Here is a 14366-nt window from a genome sequence, read left to right on the forward strand (position 1 = left end):
CTATGGAGTTGGTTTTAGAAAGACATCATTTCCTTTCAGCCCACTAATGCCAGCGCACACACAGCATCCTGAAGAGAGGTCAATGATCATACATGGAATATTTTACATTTGCACAATACATAAAATTTGACGAATTATTTGATTTATAAAGGTGAGGAGAAACCCATAGGAGAGACTGATTAGACAGAAAATGTGGGGAGCGATCAGTCTGATAACAGCGGATCACTTCATACTGTTGAATGTTGAGATGAAAACTGGTGCAACAAATATGAGATGACATTTAAACTGGTAAATGGCCTGTACTTATTTAGCGCTTTTTTAAGTCAGAGGACCTGACCAAAGCGCTTTACAATATATTCAGTCATTCACTCACACACTGATGGCAAGCTACATTGTAGCCACAGCTGCCCTGGGGCTCTCTGACAGAAATGAGGCTGCCATACACCGGCACCACCTCACCCTCTGACCACCATCAGTTGACAATGCAGGTGAAGTGTCTTGCCCAAGGAAAGAACGACACTGAAAGCTGGAGCTGGGCCTTGAACCGTCAACCTTACGATGCTAGAGCAAACTCCTACATCCAACGCCTCTGTCAACAAAATGTGTCCCTTTTTATTTAAAGGTTTTCACAAGTAAGTTGTAGTTGATTATTTTTATATTTGATTAAACATTTCATTAGATTCCTAATAATGTCCACTAACCAAGATAAATGGCAAAATGCAGTTTCATAAAGTGTATGTGATTCAAGTGATCCAAAGCTGCATTTAGTAACTGATTTTTCAGCCTTTAATGAATTTGTTATCAAATAGCTTAATGGATTTCCTCTCAGCTCTGATTATTATAAGATGTTATAAGGTGCCTTAATTGATCCACATAGTCTTGTCATGGTCGTTGTTGAAGATTTTGGCTTAAAGCTGCTTCTGCTGCTTTGTGAAACATCAGAAAAGTTCAAATTATTCTCCATGTTTCCATAAAAATCTAAACCAACGTTTCATATTAATTCCCTGCAAGGCTTTTAAATTTAAAAGGGAAAAAAATGTTTTAGAGAGAAATCTTTGGTGCAACTATCACCAAGCAACTTACTGTAAACTGTTGCCGTTGCTCGGCTTTACCAGCTGCTTTCTGTTGGAGAACAGATGGGTTGTAAGGGGGCATTGTTATCGGACATGTGCCCAATAGATGAGTGTCCCTCGACGAGGCAGGATATCGATCTTTATCACGTCTGTCTCGGTCACTGAGGCCACGTGCTGCTCATTGTATGAGTAAACCCCTCCCCATAATCTGAAGTGGAGCCCAGCAGATCAGAGAACGGCTTTAGGGACTGAATAAATGGATTGTTTACATCTGGATGTGTAGAGAGGCTGACAGCTGTGTGCATGCAGACAGATTTGCTCCATGTGAGCAGCTTATATTGATTCCCTCTAATGTCAGTGGTGTTGGTATTTTCTGTAGTTTTCTCTGTTCAGAGTAACATTAACATGTCACTTGATCCCCACTGTGATCATGTCTATGAACGGGGGTGGGGGTTATAGATACAGTATGCTAACTTGAATGTAGCTTCTGGTCTGGTGGCATTGGAAAAGTAGAGCAGATATTAATTGTTAAACAAAGAATCCAGCCTCTCCTCCACTCCACCCTAGAGCTGGTGTCTAATATTTGACCCTGGTAAAAAGAGCACACTGTCCTCTGTGATAGAGACTGGAATCCAATAAATATTGATTACCCTTCTGTCACCCAATGGCAATTATTTTCTCTCTTCCACTGATCTGAGCATTAATAGTTTACAGCTTTGAAGAGAAAAAAAGAAACAAGAACTTGTAAAACTTATATCTGATCTTAATTTCTCTTGTGATTTTATTATCTTTATTACCAGAACAATTTCTTTTATTTATTTTTTTTTATGTTTTTTTTTTGTCTCAGAACCTAAAACATGTCTTATCAACATCCTGGAGGGCATCTCCACCCACAGTCAGAGAATCCTGATATAATCTGGTGTAGAAGTAGTTATAATGTCCTATTGAAATGCTGAATTCCTAAAAAGAAATGATAAAAAGTTTTGTTTGCTGTTTGAATATAGATATTTTTTAAGTAAGAAATATAAGTGTTTCCTGGTTACAAATTATTCCTATTAATTTAGCAAAAATATGGAATTTGATTACATCATTTTTCAGTTTTAGATAAAGATCAAACAAAAGTGAGTGGCAAAAACATTTTTAGCTCCAAACTTTATTCCCCAATGTTTAAAAATGTGTGTGTGTGTATATATATATATATATATATATATATATATATATATATATATATATATATATATATATATATATATATATACAGTGGGGCAAAAAAGTATTTAGTCAGCCACCAATAGTGCAAGTTCTCCCACTCAAAAAGATGAGAGAGGCCGGTAATTTTCATCATAGATATACCTCAACTATGAGAGACAAAATGAGAAGAAAAAAAATCCAGAAAATCACATTGTCTGATTTTTAAAGAATTTATTTGCAAAATATGGTGGAAAATAAGTATTTGGTCAGTTACAAACAAGCAAGATTTCTGGCTCTCACAGACCTGTAACTTCTTCTGTAAAAAGGCTCCTCTGTCCTCCACTCGTTACCTTCATTAATGGCACCTGTTTGAACCCGTTATCAGTATCAAAGACACCTGTGCACAACCTCAAACAGTCACACTCTAAACTCCACCATGGCCAAAACTAGAGAGCTGTCAAAGGACACCCGAAACAAAATTATAGACCTGCACCAGGCTGGGAAGTCTGAATCTGCAATAGGTAAACAGCTTGGTGTGAAGAAATCAACTGTGGGATCAATTATTAGAAATTGGAAAACATACAAGACCACTGATAATCTTCCTCGATCTGGGGCTCCACGCAAGATCTCACCCCGTGGGGTCAAAATGATCACAAGAACGGTGAGTAAAAATCCCAGAACCACACGGGGGGACCTAGTGAATGACCTGCAGAGAGCTGGGACCAAAGTAACAAAGGCTACCATCAGTAACACACTACGCCGCCAGGGACTCAAATCCTGCAGTGCCAGACGTGTCCCCCTGCTTAAGCCAGTACATGTCAAGGCCCGTCTCAAGTTTGCTAGAGAGCATTTGGATGATCCAGACGATGACTGGGAGAATATCATATGGTCAGATGAAACCAAAATAGAACTTTTTGGTAAAAACTCTACTCATCGTGATTGGAGGAGAGAGAATGCTGAGTTGCATCCAAAGAACACCATACCTACAGTGAAGCATGGGGGTGGAAACATCATGCTTTGGGGCGGTTTTTCTGCTAAGGGACCAGGACGACTGATCCGTGTGAAGGAAAGAATGAATGGGGCCATGTATCGTCAAATTTTAAGTGAAAACCTTCCATCAGCAAGGGCATTGAAGATGAAACGTGGCTGGGTAAGAAGCATTTCAAGGTCCTGGTGTGGCCTAGCCAGTCTCCAGATCTCAACCCCATAGAAAATCTTTGGAGGGAGTTGAAAGTGCGTGTTGCCCAGCGACAGCCCCAGAACATCACTGCTCTAGAGGAGATCTGCATGGAGGAATGGGCCAAAATACCAGCAACAGTGTGTGAAAACCTTGTGAAGACTTACAGAAAACGTTTGATCTCTGTCATTGCCAACAAAGGGTATATAACAAAGTATTGAGATTAACTTTTATTATTGACCAAATACTTATTTTCCACCATATTTTGCAAATAAATTCTTTAAAAATCAGACAATGTGATTTTCTGGATTTTTTTTTCTCATTTTGTCTCTCATAGTTGAGGTATATCTATGATGAAAATTACCGGCCTCTCTCATCTTTTTAAGTGGGAGAACTTGCACTATTGGTGGCTGACTAAATACTTTTTTGCCCCACTGTATGTATATAAAATGAGGAAACTAAGTATTTGAACACCGTGCTATTTTGCCAGTTCTGCTACTTAGAAGTCATGGATCAGTCTGAGATGGTCATCGTAGATAGATGTCCACTGTGAGATACATAATCTTAAAAAAAAAAGAATCCAGAAATCACAATGTATAATTTTTTTACTGTGTATTTCAATGATACAGCTGAAAATGAGTATTTGTCTGCTTTCAAAATGTCCACCTCTACTCTACCTATTATGTTCTTAGAAGATCTTTGTGCAGTTTGTGCAAACCTGGTGAAAAACTAAAGGAAACGTTTGACCTCTGTAACGAAGGCTACTGTAGCAAATATTAACATTGATTTTCTCAGGTGTTCAAATTCTTATTTGCAGCTGTGTCATACAAAAAAAAAAAAAATAAAAATAGCTGAAATAGATCATAAATTGATTTCTGGATTGTTTTGGTTTTTTTAGATTATGTCTCTCACAGTGGACATGCACCTACAATGACTATTTCAGACCCCTCAATGATTTCTATGTGGGAGAACTTGCGAAATAGCAGGGTGTTCAGATACTTATTTTCCTCACTGTATGTATATGTATGTATGTATGTATATATATATATATATATATATATATATATATATATATATGTGTGTATATATAATATATGTGTATGTGTGTACGTTTGGAGGTTAGCGTGAAGCCTGAAAACTGAAGGGCAATCAAGTTAACAGTAAAACACAGATTTAGTCCTACAGTGAAAGAAACAACTTTAAAACAAACCTCCATTGGGCGTACAGCTGGACCAGTGGTTAGTGTGCACGACCCATGTACAGAGAGCTTAGGTTTGAATCCGACCCGTGGTCTTTTCCCGCATGTCTCTCCCCCTTTCTCATACCCCCTTTCCTGTCAGCCTACTGTCAGAAAAACGAGCCACTAGTGCCTAAAAAACTCCAAATATTAAGTGTTACTGGTTCTAACATATCTATTTTGTGTGTTAAGGATATCTGCTGACCTTTAATGGGCGACAAAGACAAGTTGCCTTAAGAAAACATTTTGCATGAATAATCACATCAGGACACACCGACACTGAAAGTAATAGAAGAAAGTAGAAAAAGACTTGATGCAGGGACAAGATAGGCTTAGAAAACATATAACCCTTCTCTTTATGAGTCTCACCAGCCTTTTAATTGAACCCGATACCCTGTCTGCAGCAAAAGGCAGACTATCGTTTGATCATAAATTAACCAATTCTGAGAAAACAGCTGAGTGATACAGGAAGGAATTAAACTTCAGGTTCCTGTTTTAATGAAGCTCTTGTTGGCCCTTAAGTCAGAGTATGAACAAAGTCACATCAGTGGAATTAAAAGAAGGCTAAAATATTTGACCCTCTACTCTCAACATCACTATTTTCAAATAGGCATTACAGTCCATTTTAATTTGTCTAAACATAGATCTATATTGGCTTAGACCCAAATAAGTTTACAGCCAAACTGGTCCACCACTAGTGTTTGTGGTGGTGGCTGTGGCCTTAATAAACAGTGAGCTTCTGTGATGTGGAAGAATAGAAAAGAAAGAGGTCAACCCACACTCAGCAGGCATCGTAGCCATCAACATGGCCCCGCCAATCTGCAGCCGGCCTCAGCGTTCCTCCCTCCCTCCCTCCTCCCGACCCTGGTTCCCCTCCAGCACTTAACAGGGATTTTAATGTTGTCTGGTCATCTGTCAGGCAGATCAGATCAGAGCTGTAATACACAGCAGCAGGTCACACAGATTAGGCCGCCGCCCCATGCATAACTTGAAAAACAACAGTGAAAAAAAAGAAAACAAATAATAATAATCCTACAGTTACTGGAACAACCCTCTTTTTCTGCACAGTTGTCATGTTTTGGAATATAAAGATTCACATGTTCAGAGCTGATGGGACGGAGCGTCTGAACATTTTGTCATTTTGTTCTGATTCACCTTATTGTTATAATAATAATAATGCAACAAGTAGATTTAATCTTAAATGTTCATGAAGAGTTTTAATTCACTTTCTTTTGACAGTGAACTCTGCAACAAGCCTTATACTAAGATAAGCTGCAACAAACATTCCCACACCTAATGAATCAGCTGCCATGTTTGAACGTTGGTTCTTTGATATCGGACTTCGTTATCATCTTGGAGCCACACCTTATGTCTTTCATCTTGGCCTAATTTCACTCACCGTAGAACTAGTGCTGCATAGACATAACCAAAAAAAAAATGCACTTTTATATTGTAGTACATTGGATATAAATATATTTTAGGTAAGAAGATAAATCACATGCCCTGTCAAAAGAATTAAAAATATTCTTCCTGAGACTGTGTTGTAAAAATAAAAAGTTTAGATTCTATAAAGAACTTTAAAGTTGGAATTTGTCTCGACTTTACGCTTCAATGCGGAGAACCCGAAGGTAAAAGTAGAATTTGCAAATAATTTATTGTCCCTTTGTTAATCGGTGTTGTAATGTCTGTTAATTATCTACCCAGGAGTTGGACTGGTTACTATCATGTCCTCTGAGGAACTCCTACGCTGCGCTTTGGAGCAGATCTAAACAAAGCAATGTGGAACTTCCATCCATTTTAACAGTTATTTTGATAAAAGACCCCAAATAATCTTATATTTTGCTCTAAGATAATTTCACAGAATGTTCTCACAGTATCTAATTTTATTATTCTGTAGTTTTTATCATGCCTACACTTGTAACTTCAAGGTTTTCGAATTTAGGTATAAACATTATCTAACTGCAACATGCAAAGAACATGCACAGACTTCTTCTTTGCACTCCCTGCAAAGATAGTAAAACTCCTTAAAATGCATTCTTTATTACGCAAGTGAAGAAAAATCAAACTTTTAAAATAGATACATTTGTTTCAGCCAAGAGGATAAATCCTTTATTACAAAAAAAAAAAGAAATAATTATTGGTACTTGCTGATGGACAGCAGGGACTCAACATCACAGTCCTGGACACTAAGGCAAGCTGGACGAGCAGAGATTTTCTGCTGAAGTTTTTAATAGTCTTTTTATCCACTTTGCTTTATCTTTTTTTTTCAAAACAAGTAATCCTCTGTTTTTGTTCTTACCCTGACACGTGCCTTGTGCAGTGAGCTGGTCGACAAGCTGCTCTAGAGGACAAGGCTTTTCCCCTCTGCTTTCCAACTCTGCTTCACAACTACACAGAGAATATTCTTTAATCTGTCACTGTAGATGTCAAAATGTGTGCAGGGTTAAAAAAGTGCAGAAAGCAATGGAGGAGGACAGTCTAATGTTTATTGTTTTGTACGTCGACAATTTAGGATAGCAATGTGAACCAAAAATATCGACAGGATTTGTTTGGGGTTTTTTTATTTTCAGAAACTTTGAGTTGAGAGGAGAACGGATGAGAAATGCCAGTGACGCACTGCTTTGTTTCCCATCTTTCTGCTTTTAACAGGGAATTTACAAATCCCAGCATTGACGGGGGGGAAAAAATCAAACTCAGAAAACATTTAAGACCTTAATTTGTGCTGCACTGATTTCTGTAGCAGCAGGTATTTAGGTGGGAAATAGCTGAAAACAACGGAGCCAATTAACAATACTTTCCTGTCAAATTTATATTATACGTATGTATAGATATATACTTATGTATATATATTTATGTTAGTCAGACAGACAGATTACTGGGAGCAATAAGATAGATAGATAGATAGATAGATAGATAGATAGATAGATAGATAGATAGATAGATAGATAGATACGTACGTACGTACATACATACATACATACATACATACATACATACATACATACATACATACATAGATAGATAGATAGATAGATAGATAGATAGATAGATAGATAGATAGATAGATAGATAGATAGATACATAGATAGATAGAGAGACACATAGATAGATAGAGAGACACATAGATAGATAGATACATAGATAGAGACATAGATAGATAGAAAGAAATGCAAAGCATGGATAATCTTTTGAAAATGTAATGTCTTAAAATGTCCATCTAATTATTTGTGTATCTATTTATGCATCTATCATTCATGCAATCTATCAGTCCACTCATTGCAAAATGGCTGTTTTTGCATCCTTTCACCATTCATTCCTTTATCATCCTGTCATGTTTTACTAGTGAAAACACCAAAATGCAGAGACTAAAAACAAAAAAAGCTGAGGGCTTGTTTTTTAAATGAATAAAATAAAAAACTTATTATAAGGCCTTGCATGGCAGGAATTAGACCAATAAGCATGGATAAAGAAAAATGAAGTATGCTAGGAAGGTAGTGGTTAAATGTGCATTCTGAAACAGATGTCTCTTCAAAATGTCAATATAGTCTCATATTGATAAAGATTCTCAAATGATAACAGACAGTTTAAAGGGAGAGCCCAGCAAGAAAGATTGACTACAAATGAGCTTAAATACAAAGCACAATGAACAAAGTAAATACTGAAAAAATGAAATAAGATCAAGACCCAAACACCTGGAAATTGTGACATATCCTTTCATACATCCTTGCCTTATTTTATCCTGGCTTTCATCGATCCACCGAGTCTATTATTGTGGTTTCCCTATCTGCAGTAATTACCAGGTAGCACGATCTCAGCTTAATAAACGGTCTTACAGGTGCTGGTCATAAAATTAGAATATCATGAAAAAGTAGATTGATTTCAGTAATTCCATTTAAAAAGTGAAACTTGTATATTATATTCATACATTACATACAAACTCATATATTTCAGATGTTTATTTTGTTTAATTTTGATGATTACAAATGACAACAAATGAAAATCTCAAATTCATCATATCAGAAAATTAGAATATTACTGAAGACCAATAAAAACAAAGGATTTATAGAAATGTTGGCCAACTGAAAAGTATGAACATGAAAAGTATGAGCATGTACAGCACTCAGTATTTAGTTGGGCCTCCTTTGGCCTGTATTACTGCAGCAATGCGGCGTGGCATGGAGTCGATCAGTCTGTGGCACTGCTCAGGTGTTATGATAGCCCAGGTTGCTCTAATAGTGGCTTTTAGCTCTTCTGAATTGTTGGGTCTGGTGTATTGCATCTTCTTCTTCACAATACCCCATAGATTTTCTATGGGGTTAAGGTCAGGAGAGTTTGCTGGCCAATTAAGAACAGGGATACCATGGTCCTTCAACCAGGTACTGGTAGCTTTGGCACTGTGTGCAGGTGCCAAGTCCTGTTGGAAAATGAAATCTGCATCTCCAAAAAGTTGGTCAGCTGCAGGAAGCATGAAGTGCTCTAAAACTTCCTGGTATGTGGCTGCGTTGACCCTGGACCTCAGAAAACACAATGGACCAACACCAGCAGATGACATGGCACCCCAAACCATCACTGACTGTGGAAACTTTACACTGGACTTCAAGCAACGTGGATGAAGTGCCTCTCTTCTTTTCCTCCAGACTCTAGGACCTTGATTTCCAAAGGAAATGCAAAATTTACTTTCATCAGAGAACATGACTTTGGACCACTCACCAGCAGTCCAGTCCTGTTTCTCTTTAGCCCAGGCAAGACGCTTCTGACGCTGTCTGTGGCTCAAGAGTGGCTTGACACAAGGAATGCGACAGCAGAAACCCATGTCTTTCATACGTCTGTGTGTGGTGGTTCTTGAAGCACTCACTCCAGCTGCAGTCCACTCTTTGTGAATCTCCCCCACATTTTTGAAGGGGTTTTGTTTCACAATCCTCTCCAGGGTGCGGTTATCTCTCTTGCTTGTACACTTTTTTCGACCACATCTTTTCCTTCCCTTCGCCTCTCTATTAATGTGCTTGGACACTGAGCTCTGTGAACAGCCAGCCTCTTTAGCGATGACCTTTTGTGTCTTGCCCTCCTTGTGCAAGGCGTCGATGGTCGTCTTTTGGACAACTGTCAAGTCAGCAGTCTTCCCCATGATTGTGTAGCCTATAGAACTAGACTGAAAGACCATTTAAAGGCTTTTGCAGGTGGTTTGAGTTAATTAGCTGATTAGAGTGTGGCACCAGGGGCCATCAATTTTGAACCTTTTCACAATATTCTAATTTTCTGATATGATGAATTTGAGATTTTCATTTGTTGTCATTTGTAATCATCAAAATTAAACAAAATAAACATCTGAAATATATGAGTTTGTATGTAATGTATGAATATAATATACAAGTTTCACTTTTTAAATGGAATTACTGAAATCAATCTACTTTTTCATGATATTCTAATTTTATGACCAGCACCTGTATATCTGCTTTATTTGTTGCTGTTGTATAAAACCTCAAACTCAATGCTATTCCTGACATTTTGAATTGAAAAAGCTTCCTGGATGGGAAGTAAAACATCTTCAAACTTGGAAACCAAGTCCAGTGAATTGTGTTTCTTTTTTTTTTTTTTTTATGACTATGACCTGGATGACTGAGAATCTTCACCAGCATTTTGAAAACTATAGTTCCTTTAAGAAACACTTTTGTTTAGTAAAGTGTCTTCTCATGATTCATTCTTCATTACCAGTCCTCTTGTTGACCACATACAGTATGTATAAGTCCTCCACATTAAAATAATCTATTTAGATGAGTATGGATGAATCTGTTCAAATAAAAAAAAAAATCCTTTCAATTTCAGTGTCTGTAACTATGGTTTCAATAATTTGATAAGAATTACATTTCTTGATATTTACACTATAATTTTTTTGCTGTTACAGTTTTTTATAGAAAAATATTGACCATCTATCTTATCATCTATTTCTTTGTATTTTAATGTGGAAAAATATTTTTTTTCAGCTGCAAAACGTTGAAAAAAAACTAACCCAGCCCCACTAAGCTGAGCTCTTTGCTCCTATGGATCCTCACAGTGGATGTCCCTCTCCTCCCCTATAAAAGCCAGCAGGGAAACCCCATGAAAACACAGAGCTGCAGACAGAGGATGCTCAGACTGGACAAGGCGCTCTAGGAGTTCAGGATCTGTATTGATGCAGCACTTTTCTCTGTTTTTAATTTTACTCGCTCTTTAGAAGCTGTCTGATCTGTTTCTGAAGCTGCTCATCAGGGAAAAGTTTGTTTTTTATTATATCAATAGCTTTACTTTGGGTTGTTTTCATTGAAAAAGATCCTAAATTAGCACCATGCTGTCCAGCGTACGGCGGCACAGTCTTCGCCTCCAAACGGAGCTCCACCGCTGGAGCATCTGTGACCCGGGCAGCCACCTCCTCCCGGACGGGCTCCTGGCCCGCGTGCCTGCCTGCATCTCGCGCTCCAAGTCCTGCGCGAGCTCCACCGGGGAGTCGGAGTGCAGCCGCGGGAGCTGGTCGTCCTCAGACTCGGTTATCTCCGTTGACTCCGTCGGGGGAGCGTTGGAGCCCGGGAGCCCCTACCGGGTGGTTCTGCTTGGGGCCAGCGGGGTCGGAAAGACGTCTTTCACCAGCATCTTCGCAGGCGCGGCGGACAGCATGGACAGTGATGACTATGAGCTGTGTGGAGGTAAGACATGTTGAAAATGATTATTTACTTCTAGATAAGATTTACTGGCTGCTCAGGGTGGGGACACAGAAAAATATAAGATACAAAAAAGGGGCAATATTTATTATTTAAAATATATTAAGAGAGCCCAGAACCAAAGAACCTCTTAAAGCTCTGCTCTGAATTAAGTGAAATGTCCACATCAATTAGTTGAATTAAACTTTATGTTGTTTCAAAAAAAAAAAAAAAGTATTTTTGGCTTAAAATTGTTTATTTTACTTTATCCAAATTTAAAAGTCCTTTACCATGAAAATAAAGCAACTCAATTAATTAGTTATCCACTAAAAGACAAAAAATTGCCATTATTTGATGATCATCGTTCAGAAATATTACATATTTTGACTTATTTTTCATGAAAAATTACCAGTATTATTTAAATCAGTAAAACTAATAAATAAGAAAAAGGGACTAATCAGTTATTATGTCTGCTCCAGCGAAAATCATCATTAGAATTCTTTTTTGTATTATGTCTTGCGAACAGGGGCCATAATGGGGCCCCAGGACCAGTTCTACGGGGGCAAAGGCCCCTTTTGGCTCTACCAAGATCCGCCCATGTTATCTGATAATAAAATCATACAAATATTTGGTAGAGCCTTAGGGGATAATCTGATGGAAGTAGGGGAAAACATGTCTATATTAAGACTTGAAGAATAACATTGAATACATACAAATGAAGATTATTTCCATGTTTATATTTAGATGAAGTGTCTGAGAGGGAAATTGAGGTTGATGGAGAGCCTGCAACAATAAACCTGCTGGATACCTGGGATGCAGAGGTGAGATAACATACACTGTACCCTGGATGCTGCCCTGCATTCTCCAACCTTTATTTAACTCTTTCTCATCTTTTCAGAAAGGTGATGAGTGGACTCAGGAGCGCTTCATGCAGATAGGTGATGCCTACCTGCTGCTCTACTCTATTACTGACCGGGCATCCTTCCTGCGAGCTTCTGAGCTCCGGATAACTCTACGGCGCTTCCGTCCTGCCCGGCACACCCCTATAATCCTGGTGGGGAACAAGTGCGACCTGGTGAGGCGCAGAGAGGTGTCGACAAGTGGTAAGAAGGCATTATCAGAATTTTTAAACAGTCTGCCAAGTTAGGAACCACACATTTGTGTGTATTCCATGTGATAGTTCAACAAAGATGTAGCACGTACTAACTATAAACTGAATAGTTTATTTTTAAATGCTGCAAAGATCCACATCTTAGGTGAGCAAATCTGTCTGAATAACACTTAAGAATACAATACAGGCATTAAAAGACATGAGACTGCAGTGGAGGTTCATCCTCCTGCAGGATGGAGGCATCAGACATACAACCAGTGCTATGATTACGCATAGAGAAAGTACGGTGGTCTCTCAGATAGATAACATGTCAAATGTTTGGTTTGTAGCCTGACTAGATGTCAACAAGCAGGCACATGGATATTTCAACAAAGCATTGAAGTATAAAAATATCTAAAGGATTTTCTTTTCTGTTTCTCAGAGGCCCGTGCTTGTGCGGCCGTGTTTGACTGCAAATTCATCGAGACCTCCGCAGCCATGCAGCACAACGTCTGGGAGGCTTTTTACGGCATCGTGAGGCAGCTGCGCTTGCGACGAGACTCCAAAGAGGACAACAGACGTCGCAGGCACATACACAGTGACAAACGCAGAGACAGCCTTCCCGTTAGGGCCAAGCGTTTCCTGGACAAAGTGGTGGCGAAAAACAATCCCAACATGGCGTTCTGGCTTAAATCCAAATCCTGTCACAATCTGTCAGTGCTTTAGAACACACTGAATGCGGGTGGAAACACCTGAGAAGGTTAAACAGGTTAAAGGTTGGAGGTAAATAGCTGTGGACAAAGCTGGACAGACCTTCACTGCCTCTGAGGAGCCATGAGTTGGATGTTTCGCCATCCACCCCCCATCAGCAAAGGTGGTGGTGCAGGTGTGCAGCATACCTACCTATATGTGCTGTCATCAAACTGAGTGGACTGTATCAGTTGGACATGTCATAAATCATGGGACAGATCTATGGTATCTGATGCATTTAATGGAAAAAAAAAAAAAAGCTGTGATCTTTTCCTTCTGTTTTCTTTAAACTTTTTTCTCTTCATATTTTTTTTCCATATTTTGCCAAATCCTAAATCACCTGCCCCCCATTTTTCTTCATATATCATTTTGAAGGCCTCTGTAATAATTACACATTTTGTTTTTTCTTGCTGATGCAGTGTTTGATGCAGTAAGTGTAAAAAGATTGAACACGTGTTGCATTTTGCTATTTTGCAATTGTTTGAAGAAATAAAGAGAGGTCTTTTGTTTGTAAGAAAGTCCTCTTTTGTGTGTCTTTTCATCATTAGTGATGAGAAATTGAAATGGATGACTCATCCTTGGCTCACAAAGGATGCACACTAGTTGGTTTTAACAGCAACACAACTGAGATGAAAAAGGATGAGTCAGGTGGTGACTGTAAGGCTGAGAAACAGAATTAGCCCCTCAGTCTCTGTGTCATTTTAAAGGGTGAAGATGACAATGGATCGGCCAGGAGCCACACTCAACTTTAAGCTCAGATTCTACACCTCAAACTTCTCTAAAAGGGGGAAACTGCTGATAGAATATATTGCTGAGATGGCATTCATTGTGTTTGTGCCATCTGTATGATGATTTAAGGAAAGCAGGCAGGTGGCTTTTGGTAGGTTCGCGTTTGTCATTTACATAACAGTCACTTCATCATGTCTTCATCTGCTGAACATTCACTGCAGTTAGAGAGCAGGACAATCAAACAGACTCAATAACAGCCTTCCTTTTTGTTGATTTGCACCCTTTTCTCAGCCTTACCTGCAAAGCTCTTGGCTCATTTAGCTCATGCATCAGGGTGCATGCAGCGTAACGAAGCTGCAGGTAAAATTCTGAATGGATTGAACGAATTAATCACTCTAATTGGCAGAATTTGTCCAGTTTATTTATATGTGATGTTTTATTATGGAAC

At 38.6% G+C, this 14366-nt stretch overlaps 1 protein-coding gene across 1 annotated transcript; it reads left to right on the top strand.

The window, feature by feature from the left end:
- The first annotated feature begins 10766 nt into the window (after window positions 1-10766).
- Window positions 10767-13703, top strand: gem (GTP binding protein overexpressed in skeletal muscle). The gene is made up of 4 exons (XM_038291016.1): window positions 10767-11355; window positions 12094-12170; window positions 12248-12452; window positions 12882-13703. The coding sequence occupies exons 1-4, from the start codon at window positions 11001-11003 to the stop codon at window positions 13163-13165; spliced, it is 921 nt and encodes a 306-aa protein (XP_038146944.1). The 5' UTR covers window positions 10767-11000; the 3' UTR covers window positions 13166-13703.
- Window positions 13704-14366: the final 663 nt, after the last annotated feature.

This window comes from Cyprinodon tularosa, unplaced genomic scaffold (genome assembly GCF_016077235.1).
Source record: "Cyprinodon tularosa strain WSP-4 unplaced genomic scaffold, ASM1607723v1 ctg291, whole genome shotgun sequence".
Classification (NCBI taxonomy): Eukaryota; Metazoa; Chordata; class Actinopteri; order Cyprinodontiformes; family Cyprinodontidae; genus Cyprinodon; species Cyprinodon tularosa.